The 21,431-nt window shown below is 41.4% G+C and overlaps 1 protein-coding gene and 1 long non-coding RNA gene across 3 annotated transcripts in view; one reads left to right on the top strand and one right to left on the bottom strand.

Moving 5' to 3' along the window:
- The window catches only part of LOC124255809 (dolichol kinase-like), a 32,860-nt gene extending 25,739 nt beyond the window's left edge, over nt 1-7,121 (top strand). Inside the window, exons 2-8 of one of the 2 annotated variants that reach the window (XM_046689743.1) lie at nt 654-701; nt 1,007-1,203; nt 1,772-1,987; nt 2,621-2,783; nt 3,992-4,090; nt 4,609-4,686; nt 5,972-7,121. In XM_046689743.1, coding sequence (XP_046545699.1) covers nt 1,105-1,203; nt 1,772-1,987; nt 2,621-2,783; nt 3,992-4,090; nt 4,609-4,686; nt 5,972-6,105 — 789 coding nt within the window. In that variant the 5' untranslated portion in view covers nt 654-701; nt 1,007-1,104 and the 3' untranslated portion in view covers nt 6,106-7,121. Of the gene's footprint in view, nt 1-653; nt 702-1,006; nt 1,204-1,771; nt 1,988-2,620; nt 2,784-3,991; nt 4,091-4,608; nt 4,687-5,971 lie in introns of those variants that run through there. The other variant, XR_006892767.1, reaches the window with a different exon arrangement.
- Nucleotides 7,122-9,194: 2,073 nt separating this feature from the next.
- On the bottom strand, nt 9,195-9,912 carry LOC124255813. The gene is made up of 2 exons (XR_006892770.1): nt 9,822-9,912; nt 9,195-9,446 (listed from the first exon to the last, which is right to left on the bottom strand). It is a non-coding gene; the product is annotated as an uncharacterized LOC124255813 (long non-coding RNA).
- Nucleotides 9,913-21,431: the final 11,519 nt, after the last annotated feature.

Genomic DNA, 21,431 nt, shown 5'->3' with positions numbered 1-21,431 from the left:
CTATTTCATTTTGAGAATTGATGCTTGGATCTTCTTCATATATGCTTTGTACATCATATCCAAAAATACATTTTTTAAGAATAAATGTAATTGATAAATTTGAAGTAACAAAAACTTGTCAGCTAATAACTTGAAAGGTATTGGTTAAATGTTTTAAAATTTGAAAAAACCAGCTTCTTTGTTTAAGGAGGAGTAGCAATGCAAAGTTTGGTTCCTATTTTATCATTTCTGAAGAGTTTATTCGTCAATTTACATATTTTGAAGTTTAAAAAGTCCAAGGGAACTTTTGTTCAACAAATAACTTTGAAATATACTTGAATGGATTGTTTTTTTATTTTGGGATCACCCTCCATATTTATGGGAGAGAAGTGAGGAAAGGCCCACATCAAATTTGTTCAATTAAATACATGTACCTCACAATCATTGCATGGACTGTTTTCAGATATGGGTAATGGCTTTTTGTTCATAGGAAAGAAACAGATCTTGTATGTTTGTCAAGATTAATCATTGTCCAGCTGAAGGTTTCTATCTGTTTATATGCATCTGTTCAGCAGTTTGTATCATGAACACAAAATGACAATGATAACTGCAGCTGAATTATGCAATTATGCATGTAGGTTTTTCATGTGTCTCACACTGCTCTTATTTTACAGAGGGACATCACCAACTTTAAAATATACAGCATAGATTCATTGCAAACAGTAAGTTCAACTTTCTCAGAGAGCACACAATGGGATGATAGTATACTGAAAATATGCATTCAGGCCAATCTCCTAAGCAGTGCCACTTTGTAATTGAAACATTAAAATTTTATCATTTTGAGACTGAATTGATTGAAATGGATGAAATACTCTGAAAGTAAAACCCTAGTTAGATTAATCTGTGAGTCAGAGCTTAAGACATCATTTCACATAATTGTGATACCATGCCATTATTGACGTCTTGCAAAAGGAATAATAATTTGTACATACCCTACTTTCATACATACTTTTGGTGATGTTTTCAGATTATATACATCGCCATACTTGTGATCATCGTCCTGTACGTCCTCCTTCCTGCACATCTCCGTGGACAACGTCCGTGGGTGTTCTATGTGGTGTTCATATGTGTGTCAGTAGCGTTGGTTATCCCCACATCATACATGGTTCTCGGACGGATGTTGTCACGTGGATGTTCACCAGCATATTCTTACATCCCAAAAGGGTAGGTGATGAGGTAGTACTGTGGAGGACAACAGCACCAGTCCTGCTCTCTGGCAATCCCACAGAAGGGTAGTGCATCAACCAACATTTCTAACTCACCCTTTCTCTTATAAACATGCATCTTCATTTTTTGGTTTATTTTGATGGTCTGAACATGTCTCAAATTTTGTAATTTAAGGTTGACCTAATCTCAGTTATAGAAATCTGATATTTCATTCCTCATCTGAGTAAAATGGTATCTGTGCCAGAAAGGGAGTACATGTATTTGTTTTTCACTGTGGGGTTTCTTTTTGTTGAAATTGAAAAAGATATAAAGCCAATCATTTTTGTAAGCTGAAATTTGATTGGCTCAAGAATCAAAGCGTCTTTCATTTGGGTCGGGTGGTCAAAGTTCAGGTACGATCCACTTAATACCACATCCTGTGGAGATATGAGGGCATCTGGATCAAATATATGCACGTAGAGAGGAGTGGTGTCCGTGTAAAACATCCAATGTTTATGAGCTACTTCAGTGCCAGAGTGAGCTCTCTATGCCCTGTAGCTGAGTTAAGCTATGCGTTCTGCTGCAGGTGAGTCTACTGCTGTACTGGATGGTGTGTTCCGTTGTGGCGGCCGTGTTCAGCTTGTGGCAGGGGTCAGCCACAGAAGGAGACCGCAGCAACACCATCACCCGCAAGTCATTCCATCTGGTCATAGTAGTCGTGTACATTCCAGGGCTGATAGTGGATGCAGAGTTTCTACACCTTGCATCTGTGTGTGCTGGCGCCATCCTGCTGCTGCTTGAAGTGAGTCCATACTCGTTACTTGTCCCCAGCACGTGTCAGATCCATCTGGTGAGGACTGGATGTCAGATCAGTACATGACATCACCGGTCAGTAGTTCGGAGCTGTATTGGAACTTACATTATCAGTTCCATAAAGACACCAGCAGTGCAGTATGTCTCTCCTCATGTTAACCAGTACATTCTCTGATCCAGGGCAGTGGGGTAGCATGGTGGTTAAGGCGTTCGCTCGTCATGCCAAAGACCCGGGGTTCAATTCACCACATGGGCACAATGTGTTAAGCCCATTTCTGGTCTCCCCTGCCGTGATATTGCTGGAATATTGTTAAAACCAGCGAAACTAAAGTCACTCACTCTGATCCAGACTTGTGTACAATACAGTATCTTATACTAGTAACAGTGCTGTCACATCAACAACATTCTGGTAGTTTCTCACTGAAAACACGTTCCATGGAAAGTGCAAGATTAAGAACACACATCAGTTAACAAATGTGTGCACTTATGCTAAACATTCTTAAGACCGAAGGGGTAGTTTTTACAATATATTTAATTGTGTAAATATATAGTCTACTGCGTTCATCTGATAGTGATGTAGCTTGCAGTGACTTAGCAGTGACCTTAGGGCCTCTTCTTCCAGGCTGTGAGGGTTCACACTGTACCACCACTGGGCCAGCATATTGACAGCTCTTTCAAGATGTTTGTGGATGATAAGGATGAAGGCCGTGTGATACTGACCCATATCTACCTCCTAGTGGGCCTGTCTCTTCCTCTCTGGATCACCAACATCCGGCCCATCAATGGTAGGTATAGGGATACAGGCTTTTACACAACACATTAACGCATCCAGTGCATACAATGTTGGTTGGTTGGTTTGTTGATTAACGCTGCAGTCAGCAATATTCCAGCTATATGGAGGACATCTGTAAATAATTGAGTCTGAAGCAGACAATCCAGTGATCAACAGCATGAGCATCAATCGACGCAGTTGGGGCATACAATGTGTTATATGCAGTAAATTACAAGGATTCAAGGGGACCAGTAATTTTAGTTTGTTCTAACCATAGTTTGTTATGTACATTTTGAGTCAAATATACCGCTAATGGATAGGGGTGAAACGGTACACTCTTACCACGGTACGGTACGTATTGCTGTACAAGGCCTTCGGTTCAGTTCGTTTCGGTTCGATATATGAGATATGATCATTATGCAGAAAATTGACATCTTGCAAAGAAATGCATAGATTTTGACAAACAATTTGAGTTCTAGACATTTTAGAAAACGTTTAAAAAGGTTAATAAAATGACAGTACGAAAATCGAAAATACCAAATTTCTGGATTGCATTACGGTATACCGAACCGAAGGCAAAATACCACGGTTCTACCAATACTGCGGTATACTGTTTCACCCCTACTAATGGACAGGATGAAAACCACTCCATTATTTCATTCAGTTCACTATAAGCATGTTCATCAATAACATAGTTTACTTTATATATAAGTGCACATATTTAGGAATATATTTTATCCATAGTGTGAAAAGACCCTACCCAGTAGGTATTCCAAGTTTGAATAGTTCCCTTAGAACCTATGCTGTTAGACAAAGGCAGCTGACTTGGATCTGGTAGTCAGGCTCCTTGGCTTGGTCCACTATAGATCTCGTAACCCAACAGCATGAATTGTTGCTCCTACTATCAGTCACTGGATTGTCTGGACCAGACATTATTTACAGGTTGCAATCATTTAGCTAGAATATTTATGAGTGTTTCCATTTAAGTTATACCATGTGATATCCAACAGCTTGTGAAATGTCCTTGCAAGTTATGGCTTGACCCTATGTGTGTGGGATCTTCTTCATGCAGGTATGAATAGAACCAGGGTATATACTTCAGGGTTTTCCTTGGTTTATGATTGAAAGGATGCTAAGTTCTACTGAGGACATACTTTGCCTCAGGTAACAAGGAAGTAAGAAAGAGAACACTGTTCATCAAACTGTTTCACATTGTTTCAGGTGCTCTGCTACCCATGTACAGTGGAGTTATCTCCCTTGGTGTGGGCGACACTGCAGCATCTGTAGGAGGTGTTCTGTTTGGTCAACACAAGTGGCCAGGTAGCACAGATTTTCACTCCTTCTTCTCAAAAAATAAACTCAGTCATAAACCAGGCCAGTGTTAATTGTAATTATTTCACAATGATCAAAGCTCCAAGTGAGTTTATATAAGATGCATTAGCTGTAAAAACAGAAACCCACATCTGAGAAACTACATTGCCCATTGAAATGTGATGAGTGTATTTGTGACAGTTATATTATTTGAAAACTTCAATGACCCTGTAGATAAGAATCTGTATCTCAAGTTACATTTATGAATATGTGTTATATTTGAATGAATTAAGAGAGTGTGTGCAAGAGAGAAAACGAGAGGGGTGACTGGGGGCTAGATGCTTTAATGACTCATGTTATGTCTACAGTTATTACTAAATATGACTGTAAAGTGGCCATGTTACAACCTCCAGTAAGTGATTGATGGTGCCCTTATGAAATACTTAGCACTAAACAAAAGCAGAAGTCTAAGAAAATAATCAAACAGGTTCTTTTTGAGAGATTCCAGGGTGATACTTTGCTTCCAGGAAGTAACAAGTCCCTTGAAGGAACAGTCACATGTGCCATCAGCCAAGCTCTAGTCTTGGGCTGCCTCACTCTCACAGGTCAGATACTGTATATATACTATTCACACTTTGCTAAGGACCAAATCAGAGATTCAACAGAAAACTATGATGTGGGGTCAAATTGGATTTAAATATGTAAGCTTATTGTAAGCATGGATACTAGGTTTCAGTGTGACATTTCATCTTGTGGACCCCATACCTGCTATTGACAGGTGTTGTTTATTTGTCAATGACTCGCTCCATGATTTGCAAAATGGTTGATTGGTGCCATGAAAACCATTTTTATGGTTACTCGTGTATCAAGTGCATAAGGTTAGATTAAAGTGGTTGTTTGCTTAAAGAGGGGTTACCATATCATTATTTATCCAGTTTTAAATGGATACAATTTCAAATTATGAATCTACGTTTAAGTAAAGTTGTGAATTTTTGTGATCCTTAGCAAAGTGTGAGTAGTATAGATGGGTTGTTTGGGGAGGTCACATGCAGAAAAAAAGCACCCGAGGATCCGATCTCTTTTGGGTTTTTGGGGTTTGTTTTTTTTGCATAATGACCTCATCGAGATTAATCAGTTGTTTTGTTGTATTACAATTACAATTCATTCTTCACTGAACCAATTAAGCATGGAACCCTGCCTTGGCTCTACAAAACAGAATGTTTTGTCATTACTTTATGGTTTAAGATGGTTTATCTACAAAGGCTTTTATTCACCTCTGATGTTTCACATTGTAATTAATTAAGAAAATGGCATACTTTATACTGTGAATTGTATAAAAAAGAAATTATCCAACTATCCAACCCATATTTCAGATTGCTGTTTTAGAACCATATCATTTGTTTTTTCGGGAATTAGTATGTGGGAAATAGGATCTGCATGTACAATCAGTGCCACTTACTGTCAATAGATTGCAATACAGTATTTGTCAATACACAGCCCAAGTTAACAATGATCTGTAAGAGTAGGTTTCCTATTTGTACTTTCTATATGAGTTATGAGTTTGCATAGTCAAATATTTGGATGTGTTGAATCCACTTGCCAATGCTTGTGGAAACAGACAACTGAAAAATTGAGGGTCTGCTCCAAAGGCTGGTTGGTGTGGACAGCACCAGAAAGATGACCACCAGGGACAGCCACTCATGTGTGACTGCCTGTGTGATGCCTTGAACACAGACATCACTGGTCTTGCTGATTCCTACATGCAAACAGTATTTCTGGCCTGCTTCATGACTAGAAAATATTTTAATAACCACCTAACAACCAGCAAGTATCCTAGTCCATCTTTTCCTACAGATATGTTTTACACACTGTAACCTGGGTTTTTTTCAGGGGTAGTGTCAAGTCCACTCAGCCTCCCCCTGGTGGTAGCAGTCGTCCTGTCATCCTTGTTTGAAGCTTTTACCCTGCAAGTAGACAACCTGGTTCTACCCCTGCTGACATATTCTCTGCTGTGTATGACATGACGAATGTTTGTTTGTGGTTTAACACAAAGCAATATTCCAGCTATGTGATGGCAGTCTGTCTGTGGAGTCTGGTCCAGTGATCGACATTATGAGCATCGATCTGCTTAACTAGGATACAATGACCTGTATTAGCCAAGTCATAAGGCCTGACCATCCGATGCATTTAGTGGTCTCTTATAACAAGCATGGGACGCTGTAGACCAATTCCAACCCAAATATTCATAGGTCTATGACAGAATGAGGAATAGCATCAACTCATCATTTCCATACACTGGTGTACACTATGGTTCCTGGTTCAGGATGATGGAATGAATGTTGCTACACTCTGTGAGAGAACAATGACGCACCTATCCTGCTGAAGAAGTATGGCATTTGTCAGCCATCATTGCCATGTCATTGCATACAGTAAACTTCCTCGAACTTGTCTGCACTCATGTTCCTATGTAGTATTTTCCTGGATGCCAGCCATGTCAGGCAACACACCTTGTGCTTCCATGCATGACGTCATGTTGGACTGCAGGGTATACGGGTATACCTGGCTTTTCGAAGGATATGTATTGCAATATTTTTTCTGAGAACTGGTATATTGGGTAAATAAGATATATGAAGTTTTTGTGATTATCTTTATGGTTTAAATTGAAATCTACACATACTTACATTCACAACACATGTTTTCCTGTGTTATTCAATGACAAAACAGCATACTGTAATACTATAACTTGTATAAAAAGGAAAAGGACTATGCAACCTAAGTTTGAGATCGCTGTTATCAGAACCATAACCATGTATGTTTAGCGACTTATAATGTAGAAAATAGGATTGACATGAACAATTAGTGTCACTCGCTGTCAATAGGGGTGCCTGAATTGCAATATTGTGCAGTATAATTTATTTGCCAATGCACAGCCCAATCCAATGTTGTTATGGGTATTGTTTATATGTATTGATCATACTTGCATAAAGATCATTTACACTTGTTACATTTATTTTAAACCTGATAATAAATTTGATTTTACAAATAATGCTTTAATCATTATATCTCAGGAAGGTTTAGTGTGTGAGGTTATCCAGCATGTTTACCAATGTTTGAGACCCATTGCACTAGCGCACCAAGAAAGAGCCTCACACTTGCAGGTTTTCTGATAGTGAGTGAGTGAAGCTGTACATCAGGTTTACCAATGTTTGAGACCCATTGCACTAGCGCACCAAGAAAGAGCCTCACACTTGCAGGTTTTGTAATGGTGAATGAGTCGGGTTTAGGCTCATTTTAACTGTATTCTGGTAAAGCACAGGGGAGTCATCTTACTGTGGGAGGAAAGCCCTATGCAATGCTGCTTTACCACTTACGTGAAACTTGGGAGCGTAGTGCTGACAAATTTGAAAATATAATCTAGGCAACCCGGATCCGAACCCACGAGCATAGGTTTCAGATGTGCCCAAGGGACGCAACTCTAGTCAGCGCCTTAGACGACCGGTTGAGGCCCTTGTTCGCGAGAGAAAGATGTAACCAGTGTAGGAGGGTGTGGGGTCATCCCACAGATGACATCCTTGCCATGGCAGCTTGCTGATGGGGTTAACCTCTTTGGTCATGTGGACAAGGCGTCCGACTTCGGATCAGAAGGTCCGTGGTTTGAATCCCAGCACGGGACTCGGAAATAATATGGACGCCACACCAGTATTACATAAAGACGAAACGAGAGAGTGTTTAATCTGATCGCGTGTTAGTAGGCCTACAGTAATTGTGTTGTCCTCTATTAACGTCTGCCATTTTTAGTGAAATGTAAAAAATACTGAAAAGCCAAGGGACTGCAAATCGGGATTTCTTGTATTTGGATATAGATAGAGTAGGTTACGGGTTAGGAGGAGGCATCGTAAGGGTTGCCAGGGTTGCTGACTTGGTTGATAGCGTGTCACTGGATTGTTGTACCAGATTATGTAGGCACCTGCCATACAGTGGCGATGTTGACAACTGTGAAGTTTAACAACTGACGCCCACATGCAAGTGTCCAAGGCCTTGACGCGCTACAGCTTCTATAGTGGACATAGATGATATATGTATATACACAGTCGTTAGTTTCGACAGACGAACAACGCCAAGAATAGCAACGCATCGAATTGCTGGCTGATGTGTTATAATTTTAATATTGTTGACCAGATGCACAACACAACCATCAGTAAATGTATATTATTTTGTCAATGGTCAATATGACAATGTATTTTGAGTCAGGAATGATAGTTTCCATAAATTAGCTATTGGTAAGATAACATCCCAGTCCACAAACAAGCATCTCTATGTGTGCGTGCTTCCGTTTATGTTTGTTAGTTAGTTTGTTGTTTAACGCCGCACTGAGCAATCTGTTGACATGTGTCAACCAAGGCAGCGAGCCTCACCACCCGATCCTGTTCGTTGCCTTTGACGTGAGTGAGTAAGTTGGGTTTTACGCCGCATTTAGCATAATTCCAGCAATATCACGGCGAGGGATACCAGAAATGGACTTCACACTTTGTACCCATGCTTGGAATCAAACCCGGGTCTTCAGCGTGACGAGCGAACGCTTTAACCACTAGGCTACCCCACAGCCCCTCGTGGATTGATGAAGATCAGTTCTAACCCGCATCTTCAAGGATAGCTTGTTCAGAAACAGAGCTGAATAATTACCTGCGAAAATCATGTTTGCATTCATGTCGTTCTGGCCTTCCTAGTATAAGACCAGGAAATATCCATACACATATATAAACCCGTGAAGATCCGGGTTAGTATTGATCTTTAGTAACCCATGCTTGTCGTAAGAGGCGATAACGGGATCGGGTGGTCAGGCTGGCTGACGTAGTTAACACTTGTCGTGTCCTTGTTGCTTCGATCGCTGCTCATGCTGTTGATTACTGGATTATCTGGACCAGACTTGATTATTTACAGAGTGCGGCGTTAAACTAAACTCACTCACCCCATACACACATATGTCATATACCTGGCTGCAGTACACAGCAAGAACCGTGTAGGGTGGATCACACTTTCAAGTCCATGACAAACAGACGAAAGATTTTTCACTATATTTTGAACAACGAAATAATTTACAACAAAGTCTGCCTTTTGTTTCTTAATGTTTATTGCTAAAGAAACAACTGTTTTCATAGTAGCTTCTCTAACATCTACATTGGCGAGTCTTGAACCAGCAAGACTATCCATCCAACAAGTTACACATCAAACAGTACAGTAAATAACACCAAAAGCATGGCCAGCTGTTGACCGGTAGTTTGTCTGACCAAGGTTGACAGCAATCATGGCATCAGACATCACCGGCAGTGTTTGTGGTCATCTCATCATTGTCGATTCCGTCAACCTTTATCCAACAAGCAAACCCGTAAGAGGTAGAGAGTGATATGATTTGTTATGGCTTGTAATAACATCAATGAATGCATATTATTCATGACCAAATAACATTCAAACTGTCTAAACGTCTGACATAATGCCCTTCACCGTTGCCTCATCGAAACCGAAAAACTTCATTGAGAAGTCAGCTGAAACATGTTGGGATACATTCGCTAATATTCGTAGACTACCCTATATACGTCCATTCTTTTAGCGAGACTAACGTCAAAACGCAATGTATATCAAAGGTAAAACACATATAATCTGTGACTTGTTCTAAACGAAAACAAAATACAAAATGAACAATATGTAATTCGAGTATAATTAATAGCAAATTCTCACTCACTCACTCACTCGCAAACACACACACGCCACCTCCACCAAGAGGTGCATCTGCGATGTAGTCGACCAATGGAAAACAAAACCGAAGACACGTGTTTCTCCCTGCACTTCATGACTTGGACATGTTATCTATAGTTATCTAACACGTGACTTGTTATCAGTTACACAACGACAACAACCTTTCATGATGTCGATATCGCAAGTACAAACTTCCACGATGAAAAGTCAGCCATTGGTGTTTGTTTAGACAGGCCATACATGAAAGCATGTACAAGAAGAGAGTACGTGTATATTACCTACGAGGGCGAAAATATCGGGGTTCATAATTTTCATACGATGCCCTAGGGCAAAATATCACTTTGTCATGGTGACGTGACGTCATGAACAATGTCATGACATCATGTTTCTTCTGTGACATTGCGTTCTACATGCGGCGACGGCGGGTACCCAGCCTATGTTTGAGAGTAGATTTGGGTTTATTTTCCTCAATTTGACGACTTCGGTAATAAACAGAATATCATATTCGTGCCCATATCATACTATGTTTACTACACATGTGTCTAAATGTTGGTATTTCCCGAGCGAGAGCGAGGGATATTACGATATTTAGGCACGACATGGGCACTAATATAATATCCTCTATCTAGAAAGTTGCCTTCGGGAAGACATCTTCAGACATCTTCGTTATAATACACCTTAAGCCCCTCGCACTCATTCTCCGCACTGCGGATTACTACACGCTGTACCTGCGGATTAAGGGGTCCCCATAGTAATGCAGTCTAGGTTTGGAACTAGAACCTGTTGATCTGCTGCCATTGTGTATTATATAATTGGGTGTCAAAATGTTTTGTTGTTTTTTTACATAGCGAGGTTTAACAGATAAAGTTTCGTTTGATGTATGTACAATGAAATGAGGACAGAAGCGACGAGATAACCTCTAGAACCCTTGCAATCTACTGAGCTGACAACGGCGTTTGAAGTGGCCTATACCTTCGATGATCAAGGACACGAGTCCTATTTAATGTCCTATTTCATGACCCCAGGACCTTGTGTGATAGCATGACATCGAGAACCAATCATAGCTTGTGCTATTTCGTCATTCGCATTGCAACAACTTCGACATTTACCTGCAATCTAGTAGTGCATCTAGTGCTGCAATCACCTGATCATACGCCCTTGAACAATAAAACAAATAGAACCTACAGCAACTAGTAGTAGCAGCAGTAGAAGTAGTAGAGTAGTACTGCCGCTCCCTCCTACTGATTCAAGTCTAAGTACCACTACTGTTGATAGAGACAGACATTTAGTCCCGTAATGAAAGTTATCATATTTTAATATAAATATATTTACAGTGTCTCTTGAGTCTGTCATTGAACAATAAGTCCTCTTGAGGTATATAGCAGCAAGTAGACAAACAAAATATCGTATGAATCATAAAGCTGTAGACAGATATGATGTCACGGGAAGATAACGCAGGTGACATGTCTGGGCCTAAAGTAGGCCATGTTTTCATAAAGATATGGGCAGGGGTAAACCGCCCAGTCCAGATTTTAGATCGTATCCGAGAACATTTCGTGAGACGCGTACACAAGCCAACCTCAGCTTTTACCTAGCTGTAATAGGACATATTACAAACGATATGGCTTAGTAACAAATGTTGTATGTGGGACAGTGTTTTCAAAGTAAAGTACAGATTTGAGTGTTGGTGGGATTGAGTACCAACTGGGCAGTGTGCCAAATAGTTTCCAACTTTTGACAGCCAGTAGGGCTAGCTATGCCTGAAAGTTACTAGCCCACAAAATAATTCACCAGCCCGAAATTTGAATGTTGAAACTAAGCCAAATGTTACAAAAAGGTAAAATACCACTATTTATCAGGTCATAATCTTGCATGATTTAAAAGTGTATTATAAGTTAAGAAGTCGGAGAGAGTGATATATTTAAAAAAACGACCCTTTGAAAATTCAATGGCCGGTCGGGCAAGTGACTGTGGAGATTTACTGGCCCCTCTGGATTTTTACAAGCCACGGGCAAGCGGGCCAGCGGCTATTTCGCACACTGCACCTGGGATTCGAATCCTAACCTGTCATAGGTTGTCAGAATGTCAATTTTGAGGACGTCACTGTGGCTGAGAAGGTTAGAAAACTGACTTTGTGTGCTGGGATTTTGGTGCCTTTCTTTAACAGTAGGAATCGGATGGGATTCAGCAAAAATAACTAGCAGAATGTGAACTATAGTGTGAAAGTAGTATTTCAAAGATATCATCTGTTACATCTGACCAATATTTAAAAGATATTTTGTATCCAGAGATATGAATTCCATCAAACGATTACATAAGCCTCATGACATGTAGCTAGCATACACAAGCAACTATCCATCATTTAAGTGGAGCGCTGGGGAAGCGAACACTCACTCACTCACTCACTCACTCACTCACTCACTCACTCACTCACTAAGCGAACACTCACTCACTCACTCACTCACTCACTCACTCACTCACTCACTCAAGAATGCAATAAATGTCAGTTAACAAGACCTAGTTATGCTGTTTGCAGTAGCTGTTCAGCCAGTGTTCAAGCTCCGGTAGACTGTACGACATCGGCCCGGAGCCGCCTGCATATTCTATGACGCCATCCAAAATCACATACAGACGCTCTGGCAGGGCAGAGTATTTTCTGTTGGCATTATTCGACATGTCATCAATAACTATGGGACAAGTTACATTTTCAACTTTCAATAAACTGGTTCTGGTCGCTCTCTCCTCCAGCCTGGTAGATGCATTCACGTGGTATTTGTTCCCGCGAAAATGCCAGCCATCAACTGGATGAGCCTCTTCTATGTAAACCACTAGGAAGTCCACGCAGTGACTAAACTTGTCCACTATTTTGTTGAACTTGCCCAGCTTGGCTATGAACGGAGGTCAGCTACAGCTTCCAAAATTGAGAACCAGAGGGCGCCCCTTCTTCATGAAGTCGAGCAGACGATGTTTGGTTTTGCCGTCTGCTGACCAGACAACCGCATCAGGTGGTCTCTTATCCTGCTCACTTTCTTTGAAAATTTCAAGTTGCAAGTGGTACGGAATCAGTCTCCAGTATTGCCAAGACAGCATGGTCCACAGAACCTCTTCTCCGGAAACTGTTGTGCCTTCCATGATTTTATCAGCGAGACTTATTAACTTTCTTTTCAGGGGCTGGAATACTAGAGAGAATTGCAGCACAACAAACTTGAGGAATGTCCAAGCGAATAAAGACAAGAGCAGCTTTACTTTACGGAGAATCCAAATGGCTTCTTCAGCCATGATTCAGCTTCAGCTTCACCGGCTGCAGTGACACTTCAACTGAAAATGCAAACATATAAAATATACAAACATTATTACCATGATGAAAGAATCAACGAAGAACATGCTCTCGAAAGTGAGTTTGTGAGTTGAGTTTTACGCCACACTCAGCAATATTCCAGCTTTGTGACGGCAGTCTGTAAATAATCGAGTCTTGACCAGACAATCCAGTGACCAACATCATGAGCATCGATCTACGAACTGGGAAACAATGACATGTGTCAACCACGTCAGCGAGCCTGACCACCCAATCCCGTTAGTCGCCTATTACGACAAGCATAGGTTACTGAAGAACAATTCTAACCCAGATCTTCACGTTCACGTCTGTTCACGAAAGACATGTAATTGCATAATCCAATGCTGGTTACATTTAGAAGGGTAAAAACGTACATTCACACATATGTCACTCTCTACGTTTTGTTCTTTGACAAAAAGATGGTACAAGTGTCATCAGTTGTACTTTCCGGGATACATACTAACATCCGACTCATTATGTCGGTATGTTTTGTATCAGCTGTACACAGGCTACAGGTGAGTAGGCCACTGAGACAGGCTACAGGTGAGTAGGCCACTGACACAGGCTACAGGTGAGTAGGCCACTGAAACGGGCTACAGGTGAGTAGGCCACTGACACGGGCTACAGGTGAGTAGGCCACTGACACGGGCTACAGGTGAGTAGGCCACTGACACGGGCTACAGGTGAGTAGGCCACTGACACGGGCTACAGGTGAGTAGGCCACTGACACGGGCTACAGGTGAGTAGGCCACCGACACGGGCTACAGGTGAGTAGGCCACCGACACAGGCTACAGGTGGGTAGGCCACCGACACAGGCTACAGGTGAGTAGGGCCACCGACACAGGCTACAGGTGAGTAGGCCACCGACACGGGCTACAGGTGAGTGGGCCACCGACACGGGCTACAGGTGGTAGGCCACTGACACAGGCTACAGGGAGTGGGTGGCCACCGAGTGCACACGGGCTACAGGTGAGTAGGCCACCGACACAGGCTACAGGTGGGTAGGCCACCGACACAGGCTACAGGTGAGTAGGCCACCGACACAGGCTACAGGTGAGTAGGCCACCGACACGGGCTACAGGTGAGTAGGCCACCGACACGGGCTACAGGTGAGTAGGCCACCAACACAGGCTACAGGTGAGTAGGCCACTGACACAGGCTACAGGTGAGTAGGCCACCGACACAGGCTACATGTGAGTAGGCCACTGACACAATAGGAGATGACGGTATTCAATCTCCCTGAAATTTCATCCGACGTGAAATAATAAAATGACATAACTGTGCTCTCATAAAAGAACAAAGGTCGCCTTGAGTGAGTGAGAGAGTTGGGTTTTACGCCGCTTTTAGAACTAGTCCAGCAATATCACGACGGGGGTCACCAGAAATGGGCTTAACACACATTGTACAAGTGGGGAATCGAACCCGGGTCTTCTGCATGACGAGCGAACGCTTTAACCACTAGGTTACCCCACCGAACTATACCTATTAAAACATCGTTTCAGAAGTGAAGGTACAGTAACTCAATCTACGCCCTAATTATTAACACTGGTGCCAAGTCGCAAAGCGAAGCTTGGGCAGCGCATGTTACGAAATTCTACCAGTCTATCTGAGAGCGCTGTAGACTATCGTTGAGTTTGCAAAGCGCACAGTTTTAGAATGGCTTTCAACTGCTTATTCACGAGTTATGGTAGTTTATCTATGATCATATATCGTTCAATAACCCAATCCCCACCCACTGTCCTAGTCACCTGAACCAGCCTGAATCAGCTCGTTTGATCTATGTTTAAAATAAGATTCCGAATCACATCGCATAAACACGGCGATAAACGCAAATATATTTTTGAGAGGCATTTAGAAGTTGGTGAATATATAAGACGAGTTTATGGATTACGTTTCTGGGCTACTTCTTACCCCTTCTTCAGGTGATTTAAAGTGTGATATACAGCTAATTAAGTGACAATAGAGGCATGTTCCAGGTTCCAGGAAGTATACACCTTGATCTCTATTAATCTCAGTGGTTAATCTCCTGATGTTGAGGCTTCTAGTATCACCTGCTGAAGGGGCAAGAAGTAGCCCAGAAACGCTGTGTTATACAATAAACAAGAAGTTGCCATCCGTATACTCGTCTTATATGCAAATATATTTGTCTAATATTTCCACAATAAAATATTTACCTCAAAATATGTAACATCCCAAGACGTTGTGTACATGGCATTCCCTATAAAGTTTGTGTAATCGAAAGCATATAAAATGTGTGTACCATTTGTCGATGAAAAGACAAATTTGGTCATGACAGCTGACAATGTATTAGTGTTATCGCTGGTAATTATTTTCTCAACATGATAGAATCCATATTTGCATCAGCGAGGTTAAATACTTTGAGGTAAGCGAGGGCTGTTATAATTCCTACGGAAGTTCACGTTCATCAGCTGATGAAGACAGCGGTTCACGGGGTGAACATTTCTACTAAGATTTCAAAGAGCGTCAATATACATCAAGGTTCCAGCATTCAAGGGGCGGTGGGGTAGCCTCGTGGTTAAAACGTTCGCTCGTCACGCCGAAGACCCGGGTTCGATTCCCCACATGGGTGCAATGTGTGGAGCCCATTTCTGGTGTCTCCCCCGCCGTGATATTGCTGGAATATTGCTAAATGCGGCGTAAAAACTAAACTTACTCATTCACTCACTACAACATTCAAGGCCTCAGTAAAGGTTTAATGGTAAATATGTGAAGGGTATTTCCACATGTGACGCATCATTAACAAAATTCGTGTCCCTAATTTCACGTGTAGCATATGGTCCCATGTGTGTATTGTTAAAACAACCTTTGCCTTTGCAAGTTGTGACGACATCCAGTGATGGGGCAGTTTTTGGCGCTGACGTTGTACCATCACTATTTGATAGTGATTCACAGGCACATGGCACTGATACAGCCCGAAACGCTTCTCTTAGCAGATACTTCTTATGAATATGGAAAGACTATTGTTATAGTAATATTGAACATTTGAAGTCATTTGAATTTACCAAATAATATCAAAATGTGTTCATTGACGATCCCTTACACACGATTTACCCAGTCAACGATGCATACGGAGTTGGTAATTTTGTTTTAAATATAAAGGGTACACAAAGTGTGAGGGATGCTTTACCTTGTAACATACTCTTTGGAGTTTAACACTTAATAGCAACAGATTTCACTGTGCTCTAAACTTAAAAATGACAAAGTAAGTTACACAGGTTAATCTGAAAATAGTTTGTTTTGCTTTCGTTATTTATATTTATTAAATTATTATGCATTAATTTATTTTTGTATTTTGTATTTATTTTGTATTTATTTATTTATTTTATTGTATGTTATTTGTTGTTTTTTGGGGGGTGGGGGTGTTTTTCTTGTTTTGATTGTTTTTGTATTTGTTTTGGTGGGTGGGTAGGGGTTAGTAATTGGTTTGGTTTTATTTTGTATTACCATACACCTACATACAAGTTCTGCTTATCGCTGAACATTAAACTTTAAATTCAATTAAATTTTAACATAGATACTCGTCAGAAAATACTCACATGTCCACACGTCAGGAGCTGCTCCTTCTCAGATTCAGGATGAGTGTTCATTTCTCCCTCTCATGTGTGGGGGTATTATATGAAGGCGTGCGCACCAATCGGCCACTCAGATCTCACCCTACCTAAAGTCCACGGATTCTCCGGCAAGACACTTTGACCAAGGGCAAAGTTTTGTGGGTGATGCGCCGACCCAGTGACACGCATATTTCAATAACTATATCCAATACATGATTTAATTAATAGTCATTTCAGACACGAAGCACATGTCAATAATAAAGTGTTTATTTGGACTATAACTGCGTGTAAATAGCATTTATCTGACATGTCACTTTAAGACATCGATTGCCAAGTTAATCGAAGTGGGATTCATACTTTATGAAAATGTATTCCATACATTTTTATTGAACATGCGATATTGACAGAATGTGTAAATGTGTTTAATAGACAGTTTTGCCTTTTGAATTCTGTCCAAGCAAATGTAAATGACTTTATGTAAACTCATGGTATATAATGATTATTATCAGCTGTCCTGTAAGTGTACCAGCTGTCAGATGACAGGTCCACAGGCTGATAACACGGAGTTCCTGAAGCTAGGGCAACACCCTTGGGATCTTCATCGTGTGTAGATCCCACAGTGTCTAGGTTTAATAAGAAACAGTTGTTATCAGACTTTACGTGACGGTGTGGTTTATTCCCGATCACAGGCCAGGGCTTGCGCAATTGTTTTGGGTTATTGCGTACAAATACAATGAATCATTTTACCAATCCTCTTTACTGACCGAATCGTTAGTTTTACGTTTTTATTCGTACTGAATTTATTCATTTTAATTTGGGGCTTGGGACGAACAGTTATAAACCTGCGAGAAACCAATGAAAACAATCATAATTAAGTAAATTTATATTCTAACATATTTATTCGATATATTATGAATAGTTGATTTCTGCAGGTGTATAAGCAATAAATATAAAAGTCGAGGTATTTCTTCTTGCCACATTTCCTTTATAAAGGAGATTTGGCAAGAAGAAATATCTCGACTCATATTTTATTTATATACATTGTTTTAAAACGGCCAATTGGCTTGATATACATCCTGCACACCCTTCACCAACAGCTTTGCTCCCTTCATGATGCAAGGCTTCTTTCCACATCGAATTTTTGTCGTCTGCTTTTAACAGGGGAGGTTACTCAAGACACTCAGTGGCTCTAAGTAATTAAATAAAGGAGTTGTTAGACGCTGTGAAGTGACTGATGTAATATGGAAAAATATTAACCCTTTAAAAATATAATCAGGTTTTGGAATGTCCTGAAGAAATTATTTAGAACACTTAAATTGTTTATCGGGCAACTCGTCACAGTGCGGGAGTATATCCTGTAGAAGAATCTAGGACAGAGCGGGTGGGGCGGGTCGCGATTGTGACATGGGCAGATAGGACATATAAACAGTTTACTTAGTATCAGGAATACTATAGATACATACTCCCAATAAAAATGCGGGGACTGTTAAAACGATAGTGACGGTGTAATGACGATACATGTCTGTACAAATATTCTAGGCACATAAAGAAACTGTGCGTACAAAAAAATTTAAATCTAAATTTATCAAACCTGTGTAGACACATAAGGATTTAAACTCAGAGATTAGTGACATGTATCCAACATGTATGCACGTGCCACGTTCCGTGACGTCAGTGGGTTCGTCCTTGAGACGTGCAATACGTTGTTGCACGTGCATTCCGGGATAGAGAAACAGAGCAAATGAATGCCACACAATACTGTCACTTTGGAAAGCTCAACCCCTGCGCTTGTGATCGTTCAAAAAATTGAACGGCTATTGAAACGCATAGCGTGCCAAGGCTCACGTCTGCACAACGTCATGAGGCCATTGGGATGGTCCGTGGGGGGAATGTCTCAACGACAAGTGGTTGCACATTTCCACTGCCACCGGAACACCATTTCTGCAGTGGTGGAACACAAATGACGTCATCGATCGGCCATATTCTGGACGTCCACTTGTAACAACGCCAAGACAGGACATATGGATAAGGGTGACCCATCTTCGCCACAGGTTTCAGACTGCAGTGATGACTGCCCGAACCATCCCAGGACTTCGCCGTATCCACCCCAACACAGTTCGACAACGTTTACGTCATCACGGGATCAGACCACGACGTCCCGCCATACGGCCTATCCTGACACAACGTCATCGACAAGCTCGTCGAATGTGGTGCCGAAATCATGTCCACAGACCCTTGATTTGGTGGAGAAATGTTGTTTTTACAGATGAGTCCAGGTTTAACATTTCCCATAGTGATGGACGTCAACGTGCCTATAGACGCTTGGGAGAACGTTATGCACAGGCCTGTGTCTTGGAGAGGAATCGCTTTGGTGGTGGTTCCGTGATGATTTGGGGTGGAATAACAGCACGCCAAAGAACTCCTTTGGTGATTGTTCAGGGCAACTTAACTGGTGCTGGCTACAGGGATCAGATTCTTCGACCTGTGGCAATTCCTTTTCTGCAACGTCATGGCCCTGGGTTAACATTCCAACAGGACAATGCCCGCCCTCATACGGCAAGGGTTGCACCACAACGTTGACTTACTGCCTTGGCCTGCAAATTCACCGGATCTCTCTCCGATAGAACATGTTTGGGACGAGATGGATCGACGTCTACGCCGTCTTCCTCATCCGCCAGATAACGTCCTTGACCTTGCAACATAACTTGAGAGAATCTGGCGTGACATCCCACAAGCCTTCCTTGCACGTTTGATAGGCTTTATGCGTCGTCGATGCACTGCTGTTCTCAATGCCGATGGTGGACATACCCGTTATTGAGCTTGTGACATGGTCGTTTGACCCCTGTCCCGCTTGTGGACTCGTGACGTCATTGTGATTGACTTTTCAATTGAAATTCTCCCGACTTGTTATGGTCTCATGATCCCTCCTTTAAGGTTTATATGTACCTTTGACATTGTTATCGTACTTATCAACTGGGATAATATTTTGACAATGCACAGTTTCTTTATGTGGCTAGTATATTTTAGGGCGTGTTGATAAATCTAGTGTGTCCACCATGTTGGGCGATAAATGCACGACAGCTTGTTGATTAACTGGCGTATAGTTGCCTGTGGTATTGGCCAATATTCTTAGCTGACCACAGCTGGGCCACGTTGGTGGGTCTCTGCTGCACACGGTGTCAGCCCGATCTGTCGACAAATGAAAAATAGGATGTTGCTAACCGTCGACAAAACTCAAAACCCGGAGTGTCGACATCGCGTGGTCAACATACCGTGACCGTGTTAATTAATGAAAGAGAATGTTTGCCTAGTGGTTTGCAAGTGGCTATGGCGGCTACAGCTATGCTCGTATCATGAGTAAATGAATTAAGTTGATTAAAGAGAATGTCTTTTAACAATTTGCAAGAGAATTAAGGTTGAAAAAACAGACTATTATTTTACGTTATGCGAGTGGAAGGATTACCATTTTGGAGTTTAACATGCAACAACATCCGGAAAGAAACAGAGAGCTTACAAATTATTTTGTGATATTAGGAGTAGAAGGAGCTGGAATTTTGCTAAGTGTGAAACAACTAACAAACAAACTACGATGTATCCGGCATCATTCCCCCAGACAATGTCCATACAACATTGTAAAGTTCACTTACCAGACTATTGACATCAGAAGATGTCATAGCTTCAGCAGCTTCACACTGAACACCTTGAACATCCACTAGAGGCATAAGAAGCCTTTAGCAGTAGAAGTACGTGTATTTGTAAACAGGCAGAAAGAGCATAGGCGAATGAGGGAGACACCCTGCACACCGTGCACACTATTGAGAAAAGGAGGGGTGCACACTTCATTTAAACCCGAGTTTCAATGGTCATTTAACAAACTTTCAACACAAAACACACACCCCTGCAAACACACACACACCCCTGGATCCGCCTATGGGCAGAATGGATCGTCAATATTTCGTGTATGTGTTATCTCGGAGTGGCAATATCATTATATCGATAGGGGTGGAGATCAGGGAACAGACCCCCAAGGCCGACCCACAGCCGAATTGGAAAGTAGGTCAACACGGTATCCATCCACCTAGCCGATGTCCTTACGCTTCATATTGACTACTCCATATTACCATTCGAGTTGCTTCACTAACAAAGTGTCCCACAAGGTGTCCATGATATAGCTGGCATATTGCAGTCCATTGTGTTCATGGACAAATATACTAACAAACTATTTATGAATGTGAAAAAAATGTATCAGCTAAGTGATCGAATAATCAGTACTGCTATGACCAGAGTAGCCTGTTAAAAGTCTTCCTGTAGTTTACGCTAAAAGTGACTGCATCTGATCTCCTGTGTAAAAGTAGTTTGTTTACAATGGGAAATGTGCAAGAATCGCTTCTGTAATGTTGGTGTCCTTAATCTGTGACAAAGAAAAGCAGTAAGGTCGAACAATCCCCTTCGCTATAGCACCCAGGGAATGAATGTGAACATTTCAGTCACAAACTATGGTTATAACTTGATTGACTAATGCTTGGTCCTAGCATAATATAACGAGGCCCAAAAGTGTAGCTCTTGAAGAAATGACACATTCTCGCCGCTGTATATCCTAATGACTCAACCCTTTTTCAAAGCGAGATTGTGCAAACGTGAGATATTAGAGATATTGAGCGGTTGGAAATCTGTTTCGTTATGACTATG

Source organism: Haliotis rubra, unplaced genomic scaffold (assembly GCF_003918875.1).
Source record: "Haliotis rubra isolate DU_JTF1 unplaced genomic scaffold, ASM391887v1 Scf61, whole genome shotgun sequence".
Lineage (NCBI taxonomy): Eukaryota > Metazoa > Mollusca > Gastropoda > Lepetellida > Haliotidae > Haliotis > Haliotis rubra.
Note: the sequence above shows the minus strand (reverse complement) of the source record. Positions and strands in the feature narration are given on the sequence as shown.